Source organism: Oryzias latipes, chromosome 24 (assembly GCF_053564925.1).
Source record: "Oryzias latipes strain Hd-rR chromosome 24, Olatipes_Hd-rR_3.1".
Classification (NCBI taxonomy): domain Eukaryota; kingdom Metazoa; phylum Chordata; class Actinopteri; order Beloniformes; family Adrianichthyidae; genus Oryzias; species Oryzias latipes.
The window spans coordinates 11,622,508-11,641,706 of NC_136260.1; the positions used below are offsets into that span (position 1 = coordinate 11,622,508).

General features: G+C 37.7%; 2 protein-coding genes across 4 annotated transcripts; one reads left to right on the forward strand and one right to left on the reverse strand.

Annotated features, from left to right (window-relative positions):
• The first annotated feature begins 752 nt into the window (after positions 1-752).
• il17a/f3 (interleukin 17a/f3) lies at positions 753-4,586 on the forward strand. The gene is made up of 4 exons (NM_001204786.1): positions 753-914; positions 1,165-1,361; positions 2,465-2,602; positions 4,373-4,586. Exons 1-4 carry the CDS (start codon positions 906-908, stop codon positions 4,500-4,502), a joined length of 474 nt encoding a protein of 157 aa, NP_001191715.1. The 5' UTR covers positions 753-905; the 3' UTR covers positions 4,503-4,586.
• Positions 4,587-5,606: 1,020 nt separating this feature from the next.
• Positions 5,607-15,648, reverse strand: stmn4 (stathmin-like 4). 3 transcript variants are annotated; one of them, XM_023953109.2, is made up of 6 exons: positions 15,510-15,648; positions 9,781-9,843; positions 9,517-9,612; positions 9,241-9,446; positions 8,810-9,001; positions 5,607-7,206 (listed from the first exon to the last, which is right to left on the reverse strand). In XM_023953109.2, exons 2-6 carry the CDS (start codon positions 9,791-9,793, stop codon positions 7,147-7,149), a joined length of 567 nt encoding a protein of 188 aa, XP_023808877.1. In that variant the 5' UTR covers positions 9,794-9,843; positions 15,510-15,648; the 3' UTR covers positions 5,607-7,146. The 3 variants fall into 3 exon arrangements, with proteins under 3 accessions (XP_023808877.1, XP_023808876.1, XP_078798831.1); XM_023953108.1 differs by having other exon boundaries at positions 9,781-9,887; positions 15,510-15,646; XM_078942705.1 differs by having other exon boundaries at positions 9,781-9,901; positions 15,510-15,632.
• Between the last annotated feature and the right edge of the window lie 3,551 nt (positions 15,649-19,199).

A 19,199-nucleotide genomic window follows, 5' to 3' on the forward strand; every position in this document is an offset into this window, starting at 1 on the left:
TTCACAGTTTTGCACCCCAAAATTTATTTCAAATCAATTCCTCTAGCTGTAGAATTGGATATCACTGAGCAACAGTATTTTAAAAAAATTGAAAGTACTGTTTTGATTGTTTTTATCTCACAAAAAAGTAGGCCTATGTTTTAAAACCTCTAAATCAGTAAAGAAAAGCTCTGACTCCATCGATTTTTTTCTAAGAGTGTCCCTTTCTCTTAAAGTTCTACAGAAGATCAGATGCTATCATTATTACGAGTTGGTCTGATTTTTTTTTTTACCAGAACCTGTGTCAGCATTTCCTTGACCTACATTGTTTAGGCCGTTCTGTTCAAGCGTTGGTGTGGTTTCGAGTGAAAGCCTTACTTGTAGAGTGCAGACAGATTGGAATGGATTCCAAATGTGACTCAAAGAAACTATTTAGAAACTAATGTCTGGTTATCATCTTGAGGAAATGAATTGTTGGGGTCGTTATTTAACTGTAATTAAGGAGGATTTTTGTGTCTTTTTCCCATGTTTTTTTTTTTTAACAATTAATGCTTTATTTTGTTGCACTTTTTACCCAAAAAGTTTCCCCCCCAAGAGAGGAAATTCCCCATTTTCCCATCAGCCACATAAGGTGTGAAAACATTTTCACACCTTTGAGATTGGTATTTTTAATTTAAAAGCCTTTTTAGTTGGTTGAATAATCCCAGTACAAGAAATTAGATGGATTTTTGAAAGTAAAGTGCCAAAGAATGACACTTTGATCTGTGAAAATAAAAACAAGCATATTTGAAATCAGCTCACTTCCCGCCAAAGCACTTCAGTGCTGACAGGTCGTCCTGTGAACAGACTAGAGACTAAACAAAAGCAGACTGCAGAGGAGCCCCCTCACACTTGAAGCTGAGCGTTGAGGCAGAGACGACACAATCATGCTTCTGGTAAGTCAATCTGTTTTGTCTTAAATATAACCTCAAAAAGTAAAGTTTTTTATAAGTTGTGATTTTAAATGATCTAGCAAAAAAAACCAAAACCTCTTTCCCCCTATTTTTCAAAATAAAATCAAATACAATATGAAAATTCTGCATTGTTCAGGAAACTTAGTGGACAATCAAGAACTAAACATCAAACTATGAAGATATGATTTGCTGCTGATTTTCTTTTTTTCTTGTCATTTCTGCGCTTCTTCAGGTTCTGAGAGCTTTGCTGTTGCTGGGTCTCCTCTCTCTGGAGCACGCCAAAAAAAGTCAGACTTTCCCAGCGCGGCTGAAGCAAGGACCAAAGTACAGAACTCTCAAAGTGAGTTTGGATCCATCAGTGATGCCTCAGTTTTACAGCGTTTCAACCTCAAACTTGGCAAACTCCTCTCTGTCACCCTGGACGTACAGGTGAGTAGCTCTACTGGTTAATTTGGGATAAACTGCTGGGAAGTGACATAACACCCATTCGACTGAACTATTTCACTTTAATATGTCACATCTGCTTTTGCCAAATTTTCATGTCAAACTTGTATTAAAAAGGCCCAACGTAAACAAAGTTAAATAAGTCTCATGTTAAAAAAATGCACTAACCATCTGGATAGGACTTGGTACATGTTTGTTACTTAATGATACCCTATGTTGAGTGTTTTTTTTAAATGAATCTTTTAAAGAGATCGTCTGAAATTTGTAGGTTTTGATTAAGAATTGGTAAAGTGATTATTGAAAATTCACAAAAAAATGAAAAACACATTTTTTAAATGTTTTTATAGGTACTTTAATAGTAAGATCAAAATAACAAAGACACTACACAAACAAAATGATATAAACATATTAACTGGATTTTTCCCCCAACATTTAAAGAGAATTTACAACAAAAAAGCTACATGACTCTTTTATCCCTTTGAAGACACAATATTTGGAGATTTGCTGATGACACTCTGCTTTGCATAACTGTAATGATTCTCTTTCAAAAGCATCAAATTAATGCACTTCAGTAATTAAAAAAATCATTATCTGGCACTTTTGAGCAGGAAAAATTAAAATATGATCCCAGAATTTTATTAAATGATTAATGGATGATGCATTTGAAATTCTAATTTACAAAAATGTAAATGCGTGGGAAAAGCTATTTTAACCAGCACTATATTGTTGGGTATATTTCGAACTTAAAGCAAAAAAAAGTGAAAAAAAGGCTTTACTCTAATTTCAGTTGCTAAAGTGCGTAATAGTCCTTGGTATTCAAGGTATTATTCCCACCAACATGCCTCCCAAAACAATTTTTGCCTGGAACTAAAATTCTTTTGTGCCTTTTTGTTTTTGTGGTCTGATTGTATCAAAGCAACTGTGCAGAAAAATCTTGAGGTGATGGGTAGAATTTCAAAGTTCATGTGTAGTTCCCTACTGCTATAATGCAACTATTTTTATTTGTTTATAGAATAAAACAAAATTACCAATAGTTCCAAGTGTTGAAACATAATAACCCTTTTTCCTTTCGGTTTGCGTCCTTCCAGAGAAAACTATAATTCATCTCGTTTGCCCAAGAGTATCTCAGAGGCGGAATGCCAGACTTCTGGATGCATCCGTGACGGGGTGGAGGATGACGCGCTGGAGGCTAAACCCATCCAGTATCAAATCCTGGTTCTGTACAGGTGACCAGCTGCTTCCTGTCAATCTTTGAAAATATGACACCTTGTAGGTGAAAAATCTACACAGAAGTTGGGAATATATTTCCTAGTTTGGAATAGTTTCTTTAACACCCTTTGTATCATATTTGACACACACATTTCTGAGCCCCTTGTCTCATTAGCATGATCACAATTTTTTTTTAAAAACCCATTGTATATGTAAGGGTTAGTATGCATTATCACGTTTTAACGCACACCCAGCAGCCAATCAGAATCGAGTATTCACCCGGACCATGGTATGAAACTCGGTCCATGTTTTCTTCCCTGTAGTTCATCGTCAGTCCCCCAGGGGCAGTAGAAGGGCCTTTGCTGCTCATTTCAAAATGGCTGCCTCCGGAAATCTCAAACACACAAGTTTAGCTCATTTTCAAATCTTTATGGAGAGAATAACTCATCCATTGTTAATCATGGTGTTTTTAATTCATTATTTATAAAACATCATGTCAAAAATTAGTGGGCCAAATTTGTTGGTAATTAAGGTGTTTTTTTTCCTGAACACTGATGTCAAATCTTTTGTAGTTTAAACTAACCATGTTGAGAGCAAAAACTTACCAAATCATCCAACATGTCATAATTGAAACTCTTTATTAAAACAGGATTTCATCAAAGGGTTAAAAAATCATCTTAATGTAAAAAAAGTACATTTTTCATCACTTCTTTGATGTGGTGGCCTTTAAAGGGTTAACTGAAATAAATAAAGACTGGGATGTTGTAGAAATCAACTTCATTTTCAAAAAAACAGTCGTAAAATAATGCTGTAAAACTGCAGTCAAAAGGCTAAAAACCCATAAACAGATGACACAATTGTCGTAAATGGCACACCCTTTCAGAGTTTTGTTCCACATTTTGGTTTGCAGATGTCATCAAAGCATCTTAGAAGTCGCAATTATTGTGTAAATGTGGTGTGAATGTTTTTCCACTCAGAGCCCCATGTGAACATTTTCTGTCCCTGCAGAGCTGTGACTTCTGACACATTTATTCTGCAAAGCATGCAGTTGCTAGATAATTTGCCTCAATGTAAACCTAACCATAATAACCAATTCCAGTTTATGATCCATTTTTCTCTTTTTTTATGCCTCTTTAAATAGACCAGGAAGATTAAAGCACAAATACTTGTGTGTCTCACTCATTGTTAAAGTTAGCTGCTATTACCTTTAGAAGTAGACAATACTAACAGAAAAACAAGAACTGACTAAAAACTCCCACCATCTTTTGATCTTTTACAAAAGTGTTCCCAGTGGTCTTTCAAATATGATTATGGCGTTTTTTTTTTTTTTTTTGGCATAGTCAAAAAACCTGTTTCGTTTTTTGGGATTTAGTTTCTGCATTCATTAGAAATTTGCCTCTGAGTTGTGGGGGGGACTGCTGGTGTGAAGTAAGCGCGCCCCTTTACTACCCCAATCTAACATTACCGGTTAAACAAAAAAAGGTAGCAATATTGAAGCTATCCCAGGCTTACAATTTCTGGACATGAGGAAAATGAAAAAGTAAATGGATCTATTCACAATGATTTCAACAAATAAATACTCAGACGGGCAATTTTAAGCTTACTTGTCTTTATATATGTCCTCCATTATCAGAAAAAATCCACAAGAACATGTTAAAAATACCAAAAACATAATTTATGTCGGAGTCGCCCATCAAACATTAAAACTCGTATAGTCCTGCAGGATAATTTTCTGGCAGCTTCACCTCCTCCATGTGCCTTCCTTTAGTTTTCATTTCTTGTTTCAGGGTCCAGAAGCAGCAGAGTGTCGGCAAGAAAAAAAAGAAAAAGTCAAGGAAATACGACTTCATGCTCGGGACCCAGGTGATCACAGTGGGCTGCACCTGTGTGAGGCCAAGTGTCATAACACAGCAGTAAACCCCCCTTTTTGCCAATTCAAAAAACACCCTAGTAAATGTTTGTTTTATGGATCTGAGTATATTCACCGAACATGTCTCTCACTGGCTTTTGTGGGATTTAATAAGGGGTATTTTTCCCCTACTCCCTTGAACAATAATAAAAAAAATACCATAAAAAATGTTAGGACTTATTCTGGTCATAACATTCTATTTTTTTGTTGAGATCACTGTGTCATTGTTAATCAAAATGAACAATAACAACGCAGATGAACTTTTTTTTTCTTTTTTTAAATCAAACTTATGGGATGCTGATGGTTTTTGCCTTCCACCACACTGTGCAGGACTTGTAAAAGTACTTGTTGCTTTGGAAAACATGACCCCATAATGGTTTGTTCCATCTGGTGCCAGAATATAAAGTGGGTGCAGGAACTGAGGTCGAAGAAAACTGTGTGAACGTCAGAGATGTCACTTTCATTTTAGCTCATTGATTCATGAAAAATCCAAGTATTTTGCCATGTTTTGTTTGCTTATACTGCCCCCTTGTGGTGTACAATGCTTGCCAAAATGTACTTTGTCTAAAAAACTTGTGACTGTGACTTGTGACGGTTTACGTCATGTCATGTTTGTTGGAGCGCTAAAAACTATATTTTAGCAATAAATTTAGATTTTATACAAAAAGTAAAGTTTTTGGACATTTCTCTTCTTAAATTTCTATTTCCATTGCATTTGACATCACTTTAAGAAACGAATGCAGACATCATTGCTACAATTTCAAATAAAAATGACTAAAAACTTGTACTTATCTTCCAAAAGGGATTTTCCAATAGATTTGATGAATTTGTAATACAGTTTGTCTTTCACATCAGTTAATAAATTATCAAATTACCTGCAAAAATTGCAATTTACCTTGATGTCTCCATTTGTTGCTACATATATTTGCAACTAATCTTATTCTTACAGTTTCAGAAATACAGCGTTTTTTTCCTCAGTAAGAAAATAAAAAATATATGAATTATTTAGGTGGATGAAATTTCTGGGTTACAGAAATCGTATAAGTTACAAGTTAAATCCCAATTTCGCAAAAACAAAAAAAAAGTTCAAATAAAAAATCCAAAGACGGAAGTTGAGTTAAGAATTTTTTTACTGATCATGCCAAACAAATACAATCAATTCTTTAAGATACAGCAACACACTTTACAGCAAGTACAAACCCCCCCATTCCAGCTTTAGCCCCATCTTACAGTGCATTGATCCAACAGTTAATTCAATATGAAATTAGTATCAACTCGGGCACATTTCAACTTTCTGCACATCCCTCAGAAGGAAACCCAAATTTCTGCTTTCCCAGTTTGACCTGCTGAGACTGTTTCCCTCCTCTCCATGCTCCTATTGTTGTGTATTTATTTATTTATTTTTTGCTGTTTATGTTGACTCTTGGATGCACATGTGCTTTTGAGTTGTGCTTCATAAAAAAAAAAGAGTGCAAACATTGCAAAAACCCAAATTTCAGGTCACACATCTACTACAGCACAACCACTACAGTTTCACACAGAGCTCAAAAAAATGGCGGTAATAGCAAAAGAAAAATATTTTTTGTCTCCAAACAAAGCAAAAAGTGGAAAAAAAAGATAATTCTATATGTGTTTGTTCTATATATGTGAGACTTAAGTCGTCTTAAATTTGCATTTTGGAGACTCTGCCTGTAGAACATTAGAACTGTAAAGCTACGTTCACACCGCCCTCGGCGAAGCACGTTCAAGCAGCCACTTCAATGAAAAGTCTATGTAAACGCGTGTTTCAGGCTTCCAAGTCCAAAACTCTTCCATTCTCGTGTAACTACCCAAGTTCCTATGAGCCTTTTTGCCTGCTTTTACAATACGTCAATTGTGAGTTAAATCAAGTCAAACTTTGACCAATCAGGGACAAGCAGGGCCGTTTGAAAATTGACCATGAAGAAGACATTAATAACTGCGGTTTGTGCCCAGCCGGAATAACATGACACCAAGTTTTTCACATCGGAAGAAAAAGCTGAAAAAGAAAGCTTGAAGCAAGATTCCAAAGATTTCTGCCACTTCAACATTTCGCATCAGGCGTCTTCCAACTGTAAATGGTGGACATGCGCTAGTAAACAGCAGAAAAAGACAAAGAAGAAGCCCCTTCCTGCTTGACAATTGTGAACCGCGTGAGCTTAACGCACATTCACATGCCCGGTGTGTCCGTAGCTTTAAATTGACGGTTTTGTGGAATGAATATTAACTCCTGGAGATGGTTTGGGTGTCCACTTTCTGGGTGACAAGTTCCTGGTGTACAAACGTCCTGCTGTTTGACTAAAAACTGCGAGAAAAACTGATCTCAACCATTAGAGCGCTGAAATGCTGCATGTTTGTCTTGATTCCTTTGCATTTCCACCCTGAATGTCTTCTTAGAAAAGGAAAAAGTTCCGATGGAGAGCCAAACTTTTTCAGAATTCCAACCACACATCAAATGTAAAATCTTTTTTCAAATTAATCGATTTTGCGGTCAAGTATTTCTTCCACTTTTCTTGCACCGTTGGATTCATTTTTTATCTTTTTTTTTTTTTAAACCAGACCCCCGAAAAAAAAAGAAAGAATTAGGACCTTCCCATTTTGGTTCCACACTTTCAACTCCCTCGCTCCTCTCATCTACCGGCAGGCCTCCTCCTTCATCTCCTTGTTCTTCCTGACCTCCTCTGCGTGTTTATCCTGCAAGGCAAAGCAGAAACACGCCATTAACATTTATGACTTCATTTGCTCAAACGAGTGGGAGTCAGCCGGGACAAAGTATTTGAAAAAAAGCAAACCCAGAGTCACGGAGGAAAACTTAAAACTGCTTTTCATCCTGTTGAATACTCATGATTATTCATTCTGTCAGCAGACAGGGGTTAAATGGGACGCTTTGTCCCTCTGATCCTTAATCCACACAATGTGTGTGTTCTCATTCCATTCCTAAAGAAGCTGATTTTGACTCATACTTGGTTCTGGCAGTTGGATTTTCTGAGTTTTTGTGTGGAAATGTATGCAGGAATGCTTCCAAAAGCGATTTTTCCTCAGGGAGACATTCCTGTACGAATTCCGACCAGGAATCCGGAAAACTGGACCTCTGAGAGCACATGGAATGCAGCATCATTTTTCCGTCAAACACTGACATGTATCTAGAGGCCTTCCTGTCAGTTTCTGAGATGAGCTGCACCTTTGATCCTCAACTTTTAGCTGCTCCATCCTTAAACCAAACAGGTTAAATGTCACTTCCTATTTACTTCTCTTTCTGACTGTATCAATTATACATTAAAGAACCATTAGGGCCTGTTTCTAAGTCCTATTTTACCCTTTAGGAAAATTTGGTACAGTTTTGGATTCATTATAATAAATATGAATTATATTTCTTTTTTAGCATTAATAAAAAAAGAAAGACAAAGAGAAATGAGCATTTTCATACATTCTAAAATAGTTTTTTTTTTTTTTTACTCATAACAGAAGTTTGTATATCTTTTCAAAATAAAAGACTTCCTATGCCAAACAGGATTCTCCCACTGAAGCTAATGTTCTCCAATGAAGGTTTCTCTTGTTATACTTAAGTTCTGCATGGATGAGCCATCATCTTTAATCCTACTAACTACTGCTGTTAACCTTATAGCATATAACCTTATAACATAAACATGAATTCTTGGAATTATGACTCAGTAGAAAAAGTACATAGAGAATATACATCTTATATAACGTGCAGTTCAGTGATCCTCTGGTTGTTGTCATTTTTATCAGTGACCACACGAGGGAACCAGAAGGCCTACATGGTTACAGAATAATGAATGTTTGTTTTTTCCGAGTCTACAACCAGATGTAAGGTGATCACCAATGAAAATCATATTTTTAATATTTTTTTGTGCTAGTGAGAAATACTGTTTCATGGCCTTATTATTACAAGAAAAACAACATGTTTAATAATAAGTACATGTTGTTATTACAGAAATTCAATGTCATCACTAGAAATTAATGTCAGAATCACTAGAAATTAGTGGGTTGTGACTAGAAATACTATCGTAATCAAGAATTTTTTTTAATATGAGATATCCATAAACCCCTATTGTAACAGTAAAATATGTCCAACAAAAGATGCCCTCAGCTCTGATTTGCTTGCTCAGCTATTGGACAGGACAAGTGAAAAAAAAATGTTATCATGAGAAATTATTGTTATTATCACAAGAAAACTGTAAAAAAGAAAAAGAAAAAGAAAGTTGGCAGTTTGCAGCTTCCGTACTCAGCAACATCACTGGCGCTCCTTTATGTAAGGGTAAAGATTGCCCTGTACCTTCTCTTGCAGCCTTTCCAGCATGGCGGCCAGAAGGGCCTCCCTGTTCTCCTTGTTGGCCTCCATCTTCTGCTCCAGCTTCTCTTTGGCGTTCTTGATAAAGTTGTTGTTCTCTGCGTAGGCCTTCTGGATCACCTCGCGCTCGTGTTCTCTTTTCTCGGCCAAGTGCTTCAGCAGCTCAGCTTCCTGGCACTAAGGAAAGAGAATAGCTGACTTATTTGGATGGCGACGATTTAACAATAATTCATGTTTTGCCATCACATTGATTTGACAAACACGGATCATTGTGCTCCTATGTTTTAATGATCATTTCCAGCCTTTTTCCTCCCGTCCTCAGCTGGAAGGTCACACCGCCCACGAAGTGTGTCAACAGTTTTAGATGAGCATCCACCCCAGCTGCAAATAACTCGGGCTAAGACTCTGCTTCCCACCTTTCGCCTCTCCTCAGCGGCCTCCAGCTTCTTTTGGATTTCCTCCAGGGAGGGGTCACGCCGCTGCGGCATAGAGGTGTTGAGTTCCGGCAGGGCGTCAAAGGACGGGGGCTTGAGGATGACTTCAAAGGCCTGACCTGATGTCCTCTTGTTGAGCTCGATCACCTCCACGTCTTTCATGACACACCAACCCAGGTCCACCGCATCTGTGGGATGTGAGAAGGTGGTTTTTGTGCCTCTTTAAGCTGAGATGTCTTCTTCAAGATCATCATTTACCTTCTGCTTTGTAAGGGGTCTTTTCTGCAGTCTGTGGGTTCAAACAGGCGCAGAACAGAGACACCAGGGGGAGCTCTTTGACCTTCTCTTTGTATGCTGAGGACAAGCACACATTCATGATCAACTTCAACCTTGCTTTTGTTGTGGATGTTAGATTAATAATCGTTATGGGGAAAGGCACAGTTGGCAGAGTGAACCTGCTTCTGCAGTGCATGGAATCAATCAGGAGGGAGGTGAGTGGGTTTGTGCTGCGGCTGCATTTACCTGCCAGAGTCATCTTCTTGCTGTGCGTGTTTCTCTCTGGGGATGCTGAGGATCCTGTTCGCTCTGTCAGCAGCACATGTGGAGGGGGCGACAGCACGGAGGGGGTGCTTTAATGAACAAACTTCAAGGGGTCACAGAGGAGAGAAGCAGCAGCTGAGGGACAGAACCAAACAGCTCCTACAACGATGACATGCTTATTACGCAGCTGTGCTGCTCAGTAACACATCTGCACGCAATTGTCACGTCAAGAGTGCAGGCCAGATCTGTCTTTGAGGCTTGCCAGACCACGCCGATGTTCAGCACCTTTCTTTTAATTATATAAAAGCAAGTCAATGTGAATGCATGCAGGGTATATTTATATCTAAGATAAAGAGGCTCATAGCATCTAATGTGTTTTTTCTAGCTGTATATAAAATAATGATAAAGAAAAAACAATTGTATCACATTGCATGTTTTTTTAACTGCCTTTACACAAAATGTAGTAAAATCCTAATTCTTTCCCTTTTTCTTTGCTATATCTACCCATAAATATAAACAAAGCAAGGGAGGTTTTAAGAAATGTAAAAAGGATTTATGCACAGCTACTTAAAAACATGTTGAGTTGGCGTGAATGCAGCTTAAGAATTTATAAAGCCGACTTCAATGTTTGTTTTTTTACCATGTCTCCTTGAAAATTAAAATGATAAAACAAAGTATTTAAAAGCTGAGCAGAAAGCTTCAGTTGTGCAAACTTGCTGCACAAGACAGCAGTTATGTAAGAGTCTCTAAAACATGTTTTGAAAAGGTCATGTAAATTTTAATAAAAAAGATGTATGTGCAGATTAAGTAGAACCACTTAGAGATAGACCCTTTTCTATATATATTGGGGGAGGAAAATCAAAATGTTCGCATAAATAGAGAAGCAATAGTTGAAAAAAAGGGCAACCAGACAATGTTTTAGTGATTGGAAGCACTTGGAACCAGGAAAGACTAATGTGGCACTTTATTTGCAAAAAATCTGAAACTTACATCATGCTGCAGCACCTATAGGTAAAGGACACTGATCAGGTTTATGGTCCAGTTGCTGATCAAAACACATGGTGCCACTTTGACAAACTTTTTTCAAACTTTGAAGTCTGTTTCATCACAGATGACCCCAAGGAAAAGTTTACCATGTTTACCATTTATCATACAATCATCAACAGCAGAATCTTATAATTATAATGCTCCCAATGTTTTTATCATTTGTATTTTGGGTTTTCTGCTTTTTTTACTTCAGATCATGATAAGCAGGGGACGCATAAAAGCCAGTACACATGCCTATTATTGTTATGTTATAGTGCTATTTTGTCCACTTTTCGAGATAGAAATGATTTGAAATTTTGCCACTCTTCATAACTTGTGAACATTTAACCTTTGTGCTATCTTAGATGACCCCACTCTTGCATTGACGTGGTCTCCCTACCATGACAAAGGTGGATAAAGGTGGAAAGATTTCATGAAAACCATCACCAGTGAAGATCACAAATCATTGAAGAAAAAAGGTTCAGAGCACTGTCTAGTGGGTCTAGATGACCCAACTCCCAATGGTAAAATGCCTAAGATAGAACAAGGGTTATGAACACAAGGTTATTTCTATTCTAAATTTCATATTAGAGATATATCATGCCGATATAAATCTGTACGGAATGTCAAACAAGCCCATTTTTTGTGAAAACTGATAAATTACCAATTTATTTTGAAAGAAAGAACAGAATCTTTCTAGATTTATAAATTTAAAAAATATAAGCTTAGAACAATGAATGATGAAAGATATTCATATTTAATTTTGAACCGCTGAAAAGAGTTCAGACTTGGATCTGGAAACTTGAGGGAAACACTTCATAAATGTCTCTGAATGCAGCTAGTTTTGATCCTCAAAGGCTAAGAAAAGAACTATAAACTATTGGAGGGACATGGCGGTCGGGGTGATGAAGGGGCCACATGGGATCATCTGTGAGGAGGTAATGGGCGCTTTAATTTTTTAGAAAAATACATAAGAAAAGAATTATAAATGAATGTGAAAACATGTTTTTAATTATTCAAAAACAATAATATTAGTACTTAATGTATTTATGTGTGACATTTCAAAAGAAGAGTTATGGGTCTTTCTAGCCAAGATCTGTAGTTAAAATTAAAAAAAAAAAGATGACCTAACATCAGCCTGTTTCAAACCTTAAAGACCCACTCGGATCATTTTTTTAAAGTTCTTTTCAAACTGTTCCAAGTGGTCTTTTAATTATGATTTTGCTGTTTTAATCAAAAAATCCTGTGTTGTGTTCTACGATATAGTTTCTGCAGAGCAGCAGTAGTTCATTAGAAATTCAGCTCTGAGTTGTGGGTGGGACCGTTGGCCCCCTTTCCTCTCCCCATCACTGGGATCCCTCTGTTTACATGCTTCCCCGCTATCCGACAGCCCCTCACATCTGCAACCCAAAGCTACGGACACATCGGGTATGTGACACACATCAAAGAATGCGGGTGCTTGAACTAGCCTATGATGTTTAGACCAAAAAAGCAGGTAGGGGCTCTTTCTTGTGTTTCTACTGTTTACTAGTGTATGTCTGCAGTTAGAAGGAGCTTGAAGTAAAAATAACAAAGCCGTTAAAATCTCAAAAATCATTCTCCAGGCTTTGTCTTTCACAGTTTTATGAAAGACTTGGTGTCACAGAAAGAGGACTGAGGCTGAGAACGGCGTGGACAAAGCTTAACACTATCGGTGCAACAAAAATGGCGAGCAATATTGGAGCTATCCAGCTGTACAGTTTTGAGCCAGATGCAGCTCAGATGAGGAAATTGAAGACGTACATAGATCATCTACAAGTGGATTCATCAGAATGGAGCAGAGCAGGGAGCTTGTGGTTGCCTGGTGTATTTTCTAAGTTACAAACAAGCTCCTTTTTATACAGAATGTTTTCTATTGCTCCTGATTTACAAGGATTTGAACAAAGAAATACTAAGAAATGCAATTTTAGGCTTAATTTTCCTAATGTATGTCCTTCATTCGTAGGAAAATGAGATCAAAACAACCAGAAACATGATCTTCATTGGAGTGGGGTTTTAAAGGTGCTGCAGTCTATCTTTAATACTGTAATATAAGCTTAAACTGTGGGCAGTTCACCTGTTTATGTTCATCAGTATTTCTATCAGAAATCTTGCGATAACAGAACACAAGTAATCACTATAATGCAGCAGTGCAGCAAATTATAACCCCAGACTTCACCAGCACCTGCTGTTTCTCTGCATCCATGTGTGTCAGATGGTGCCACATGATGGACTTGGGAAGACGTGCTGCAAATCTGTCTCTTTCATGTTGTGCATCCTGTTTAGACCAACTGGACACAATATTTTCCATACTTCTACTTTATTTCATTCAAGACATAGTCACATTGTATGGATAATTGCAAATTTAGCCTATTTTTTTACAGAGCTTTAGTTTAGGGGGATGTTGCTGGGTTGATTTAAATTTCTGAATTTTTATTTCAGCTGAACTCGCTGAGCAGATATCATTTGTCTACCACTCTGTGTTGTGTGGTTTCCACAGGAAGGCCAACAACATTAAGAGAGGAAACTTCATCATAAGTGTTATATGGTCTAGTAAGGTTAGTCTTGCCTGTGGTTTCTGTTGTGGGCCTAACTTAAAGGCTATGTCTGATGGGTTTGTCTGCTAAGACACAAAAAGTTCCTGTTTATTAATATGTGCAGGATTTAATAGTAACATAAAGTCCTTGGTTGTGTCCAAATTCCTTCAATACTCACTACATAGTACACTATATAGTGTGTTCGTTGTTTTGTAGTGCTGTCCGAATAAACAATTCCAAAATGGAGTGTCCTAGAATTTTCCCAGATGTCTCTGTGAAAAACCGTTGTGCATCGATGCACACCAGACTGGCGAATATAGACCGGGGGGTGTATATTCTATACTCAGGGACAAAGGGGTATTTTACATTTTTTGCTTAAAAATCATCCGTATTTGCATCATCAGATCACAGACAAATAGCCTTTTAAATTTTCAAAATTTCAAATCATATTTGCCGTTTAAAAAATAAAAAGTACTGATTATGGTATGCAAATTGCTATTAAAATCCAAGGCACTAGATAGTCCCGCATCATATAGTTTTATAGTAGATGGGGAGTAGGGAGGGAATTCGGACATAGCCTAAGATGGTAACCGTGATCTAGGACCTTCTGGTTTGCACATGGTAGAAAAGCTAAGCTTAGCCAGTAATGCTGGCGTTGCCACACCTTTAGCACAAAATTCTTTGTGAAGACCCTACAAGATGTTGTTTATCCTTTTATTTGTATGCTGATAATTTAGCTACTTTAGCCAGATTGGAGCTGTGAGAAAACGGCCAAAATGAGGCTAGCTCTGTGCTAATTGATCTATCATGAGGCAAAGGCAGATCATCGGTCTCCTGGGACCCCCTCGCATTAAATTCCACAGCACACACTGAGCTGACCACAATGACATGATTTCCTGTGGGAGCGACTCACACAAGGACACACAGCTATGCACACGAATCAACATGCGGCACTTTTGTAATGCACGCAACCACACAACAATGCATCTCTTTAGCGAAACCACCCAAGTAGAAAATCAATGCACCTCTTCTTGCAGGCAGCAAAGCATTTAGTGGTATTTGTTAGGTCGCATTGAGGAATAAAGCAGCCTGCAAAAGTGCACACAATGGAAAACTGTGCCGATGGGTAATTTTACAAAGAAATTGTTAAATTTTGGCAAAGAAATGCTGCAGTTTGCTTGCAAGTTTGTTGTGCGTTCTATTTTTGATTGTCATATTTCTGACAAAAAATTTCCAAAAAGAAATCCAATTGTTAAATTAAATTTTTGATGCTTCTGCTGCTCTGTCCAGATTTTAATGAAGTAAATTGTGTCTGAATCAATTCAATTATTGAAAATATTTAGAAGACCCAGCGGCCTTAGGCTAAAGCAGGAAAAGACATTTAGCTACATTGAGCCATACCTTAGCCACACCCTCCAAATGTAAAACTATATTATACCAGATTCTACCACAATTTTTAATTAAGAAAATCACACAGATCAAATATATTTTCACATAACCTCTGTCTGCTAGAATTTTATGCAAAATATCTTTTTTCAGTTTTATGTTATATTTCATGTTTAACAAATTTTTGGATGCTTTTTGTGACGCTTGTGTTAGACTTTTAGCATTTTTGAGGCTTTCTGATTAACTTTAATTTATTTTATTCTGAATAATTTTTTTTTCTGTCTTTTGCTTTTAACCAACAACTGAATCTACCTGATAAAACAATCAAAACCTTAGATATTTTACTTTCACAATTGGGAACATTTTAGCTTTAAATGAACGACAACAACTAATAAGTCCGAATTTTCACAGTAAAAACCATTGTTGTCTCATTTTGCATTTTGTTCATTTGTGATCTTAAACTATCATACTACTTCAAGTTTTTCTCCAAAACTGAAGCAGAAATGCATTAGCTGTAATCTTAGATTATTAATAAATGATGAAGGTTATTTTATTTATTTGTGTCTTTACACTTTACTGAACATGTTGACTTCTCTTTTTCTCCCTTCACCTCCATCCTCCATCAGCAGGAGTCTCTGCATCATGACTGTCTTCACCTCTATCTGGTCCCACACTCAAAGATCACAGAACACATCCGGTAATTCGACAAAACCAAAAACTGAGAGATGCATGGATCACACTTACCCCCCCTCTGTCCCTGTCGTCTCTGCTGCTGGTGGACCGCTGACTTGAGTTGCCCTCCGACTGCCTGTGTGGATGCAGGTGCCGGGCAACAGCATCAGCAACAGCGTCAGTGCTGCGTCCATGACATCACCTTGGAGACGCCTCATTGGTCAGAGACACTGCCAGCATCCGTGTGCGCACTCCAATGAGAGCGGAGAGGACGGACGGAGAGGGAGGGCTGTCGGCTCTTTGTGCTGGCTGCAGGGTGGGTGGCAGAAGCCTTGCTTTAATGACACGGAGCAGCAGTGCGTGCATGCTGCTCACAAGGATGAGGCAGGGTGAAGAGATGCCGAAGGCTGGCGCATGCTTCAATGTGCCTGTGTGAGTTCCCCTCAGCAGGATGCCCAGCCCAAAGGCACGCAAGAGTAAATTGTTTAGACGTTAAAAGAGAATACAGAAACAAGGAAGAATTCTTTTTACATGTAAAACATGCAGATTTGATAACAAAATTCTGTTCAGCTGTTCTTTACATAATGTTTTATTCCTTTATGTTTTGCAACTATTTTAATGTATCATTACAAGGATAATTCTGTTCTCTTGACAAATACCGTCTTTTTTAGAGTATAAGTCACTTTATTTGTTGTTGCATAGTTTGGCTGGCGGTGACTTATAGGTGTGATTTATACAAAATTTTAAAAAATCTCTTACATAATATTTTTTTTTAACCTTTGTGCTATCTTAGATGACCCCACCCTTGCATTGACGTGTTCTTCCGACCATGACAAAGGTGGATAAAGGTGGAAAGATTTCATGTAATCCACGGACACCAGTGAAGATCACAAATCATTGAAGAAAAAAGGTTCAGAGCACTGTCTAGTGGGTCTAGATGACCCAACTCCCAATAGTAAAGTGCCTAGGGTAGCACAAGGGTTAATAGGAGTGGCAACAACCCATAGAGGGCAGTGTAGATGTTTGTATCAGTATATGCTACTGACAGCAATGCAAAAGAAGACGCACTCCTCAGTCTAAAGCTACAAACACATTGGGTATGTGACACGCATTCAAGAACATGCTAAATTTGAGTTCTGGAATGCACATGGTGTTTAGACTGGACATGCAGGGAGGGGCTTCTTCTTTTTGTTTTGCTGCTGTTTACTAGCGAATGTCCGCCACTTGCAGTCGGAAAAGGCTTGGTGCGAAATGTCGAAGCAGTGCAAATCTTGGTCCAGCTCCATAATCTATTTTCAAATGGTTCAGTGAATTAAATCTATTCCTCACCTCCAAATGAGAGTCTCTGATTGGTCAAAGTTCGACCAAAATTCGTATTCGTTCAGTGCCTGTGCATTTTGTACGTAGAGCCCAATGGTCTAAAATCTTGGTAGCTAAGTGTGAACGCAAAATTTTTAAATAAGGCAGCCCCAATCTATGTATAAGCATGTAGACTTTTCATTGGAAGTGGTCACCTAAACATGTCTTGCCGATGGCGGTGGGAATGTAGCTTGATGTATGATTTTTTTTCTTCTTTATAATGCCATTTTTGACCACTGCGACCTGTACTCCGGAGTGACTAATAGTCCAAAAATTACGGGAATCAGCTTTTTCCTCCTAATTTTTTTCAGACACTGACTGACTGGGAGCCAATATGTTAAGCTCTGTGTGCGTCATCGCCGCAGCATACCTCTAGGCAAAGTGGCTAGCTTGTTTTATTAGATCACAAAAATGCAACCCTGCATTTTGAACCCTGCGTGTGGCAACCTTTGTTTTTATTTTAGCTCCTCTTTGAAAAACTTCTTGTGGGCCTCCTGAAGTTTTTCTTAAACAAGACCAGCTGTCACATAGTTAAACAGCAGTGCAGAGCTTTAAAAAAAGCTGCCGATTAACTGTTAATGTTGCTGTTTGACATCAAAAGGATTTTGAAAACTACTATATAAAGGGGATCACTGCAAAAACTTTTGCAGCAGAAGAAACAATCTTTTGCCTTTGACCCTGTTTTCAGCTCACACAGCATACAAAATGTCATCAAATGTGAGACAAGAGCTGAGGAGGGGGGGAAACCAGGACTGCATATGCATGAGAATGCTTTAGGGTGTGTCCCTTTGTCGCTTTGTCCTCTCCTGCCACCCCTCTGCCGGTAAATGCATGTGTGGTATGGAACATCACACACATCCTGGAAATGAGATCACCGGAAGGAGAGAGGAAGGAGATAGAAGCAACAGAGAAAAAACAGAATGAGAGCAGGAAAAATAATCAAACAGATTTTTTGAGGCGATTCTGGGAGAAGAAAGATAAGAAGCAGAACCAGACATCTCCAGAGAATTGGAAAAGACTGGGAACACCCTTGAGATGGGAGTGATGAGGAAGGGCTCTGAAGATGCAGGATGAAGAGTGATAAAGGAGAGTCACAGAATAGTGGCATAACAAGAACTAAAAAATGTATTTCTGCAAAAATCTCAGCTCCAAAGTAAAACAATATATATATTGCTCACTGCAGAAATTAAAATATCTGGATCAGTAATGTAATTTGCAATATGGAATAAATGAGCAAACCTATTTTTGGTTGGACGTTTTTTGGCATGCAGGTTGTTTTAAAACCTGCGAGAAACTCAGCAGCACAACGGCTCTGATCAGAATCTGACATCATCCTCTCCGGGTCTCAGAATGACATCACCCCATTTAATAAATGGTTTTACTCATCCAACCGAGAGTGTGCATCTTAGAGCAAAATCAAAGCATTGAGTGGATGCTGTGATCATGCAAGTCTGTCCACCATAAGACAATTACACGAGCAGTGATATAATTGAAGCAGACAGGCTTTTAGGAGAACTGATCTTGATTGGCTGATATCAATGAGTGAATCACTTTTACACACAAGCTCAAATGCAGCTGGGTTTGAACGTGCATTAAAGTTTCAACTACAGGAACCTTAGAAGAGTCACCTCATCCCACAACAATCCTTCTTAAACGTGCCTCGCAAAGTTTTTACAGACTTAATGCTTCTGCACAATAACCTGTAGAAGCAAAGCACATGTTAAACTGATAAAATAAGAGAAAGGAAGTGAATGGCTCAGAGACAAAGAGTGAACCTGCAGATTTTTTTATAGGATTTAAGCCCCTGCTGACTGGTAATAACTGAAAGCAGAGAAGCTTTAAAGTTGAGGCAAAAATGATAAGTCAAATAAAATGAGCTTTGTTGCAAAGGATTAAAGATTCAAAGCATTAACAGGAAATGTTTAATATTTTTTATTGATGCAGTAAAAATACAAAAATGTCTATTTATTTTCTAACAACTATCAACATCAATTTCAAATGGCTCCTAATCAAACACTTTTCAAGTATATTTTCTTATTTATTTATTTGTTTTGTGAAAAAATGAATATAAATTAAAATTTACAAAAAGCCTTGACAGACAAAAACAAACCATAACAATTCCACCATCGTCATTTACTGTGACTTTTGTCTTGCAATTTATATTAGCTGTCAAAAAGCATTACCGTAATTTTTGCACTATAAGACACACCTAAAAGCCTTAAGTAAAAAAAAAAAAAAAAAAGAATTGCGCCTTTCAATCAAGAGCGGTTTATATATAGATTCATTTGGGTTGTGCCTGCTGATGTTTAAGCAATTTTGAGAGGTGTGTGACACTCTGTCAAAATGTTTGGTTGGGTTTTATTGTGACAATGCTAAAGCTGCTAATTTTCAGCTTTTTTGTTA

What these genes read in the sequence shown, in the direction of transcription:
- il17a/f3 (NM_001204786.1), top strand. An exon ending in CTGTCACCCTGGACGTACAG is followed by an intron (nt 1,362 to 2,464) that starts GTGAGTAGCTCT and finishes GCGTCCTTCCAG; the next exon opens with AGAAAACTATAATTCATCTC. An exon ending in CAAATCCTGGTTCTGTACAG is followed by an intron (nt 2,603 to 4,372) that starts GTGACCAGCTGC and finishes TTCTTGTTTCAG; the next exon opens with GGTCCAGAAGCAGCAGAGTG.
- stmn4 (XM_023953108.1), bottom strand. Translation starts at nt 15,631, where the DNA reads ATGGACGCAGCACTGACGCTGTTGCTGATGCTGTTGCCCGGCACCTGC. An exon ending in CCGCTGAGGAGAGGCGAAAG is followed by an intron (nt 9,002 to 9,240) that starts GTGGGAAGCAGA and finishes CTCTTTCCTTAG; the next exon opens with TGCCAGGAAGCTGAGCTGCT. An exon ending in TGGAAAGGCTGCAAGAGAAG is followed by an intron (nt 7,207 to 8,809) that starts GTACAGGGCAAT and finishes TTTGCCTTGCAG; the next exon opens with GATAAACACGCAGAGGAGGT.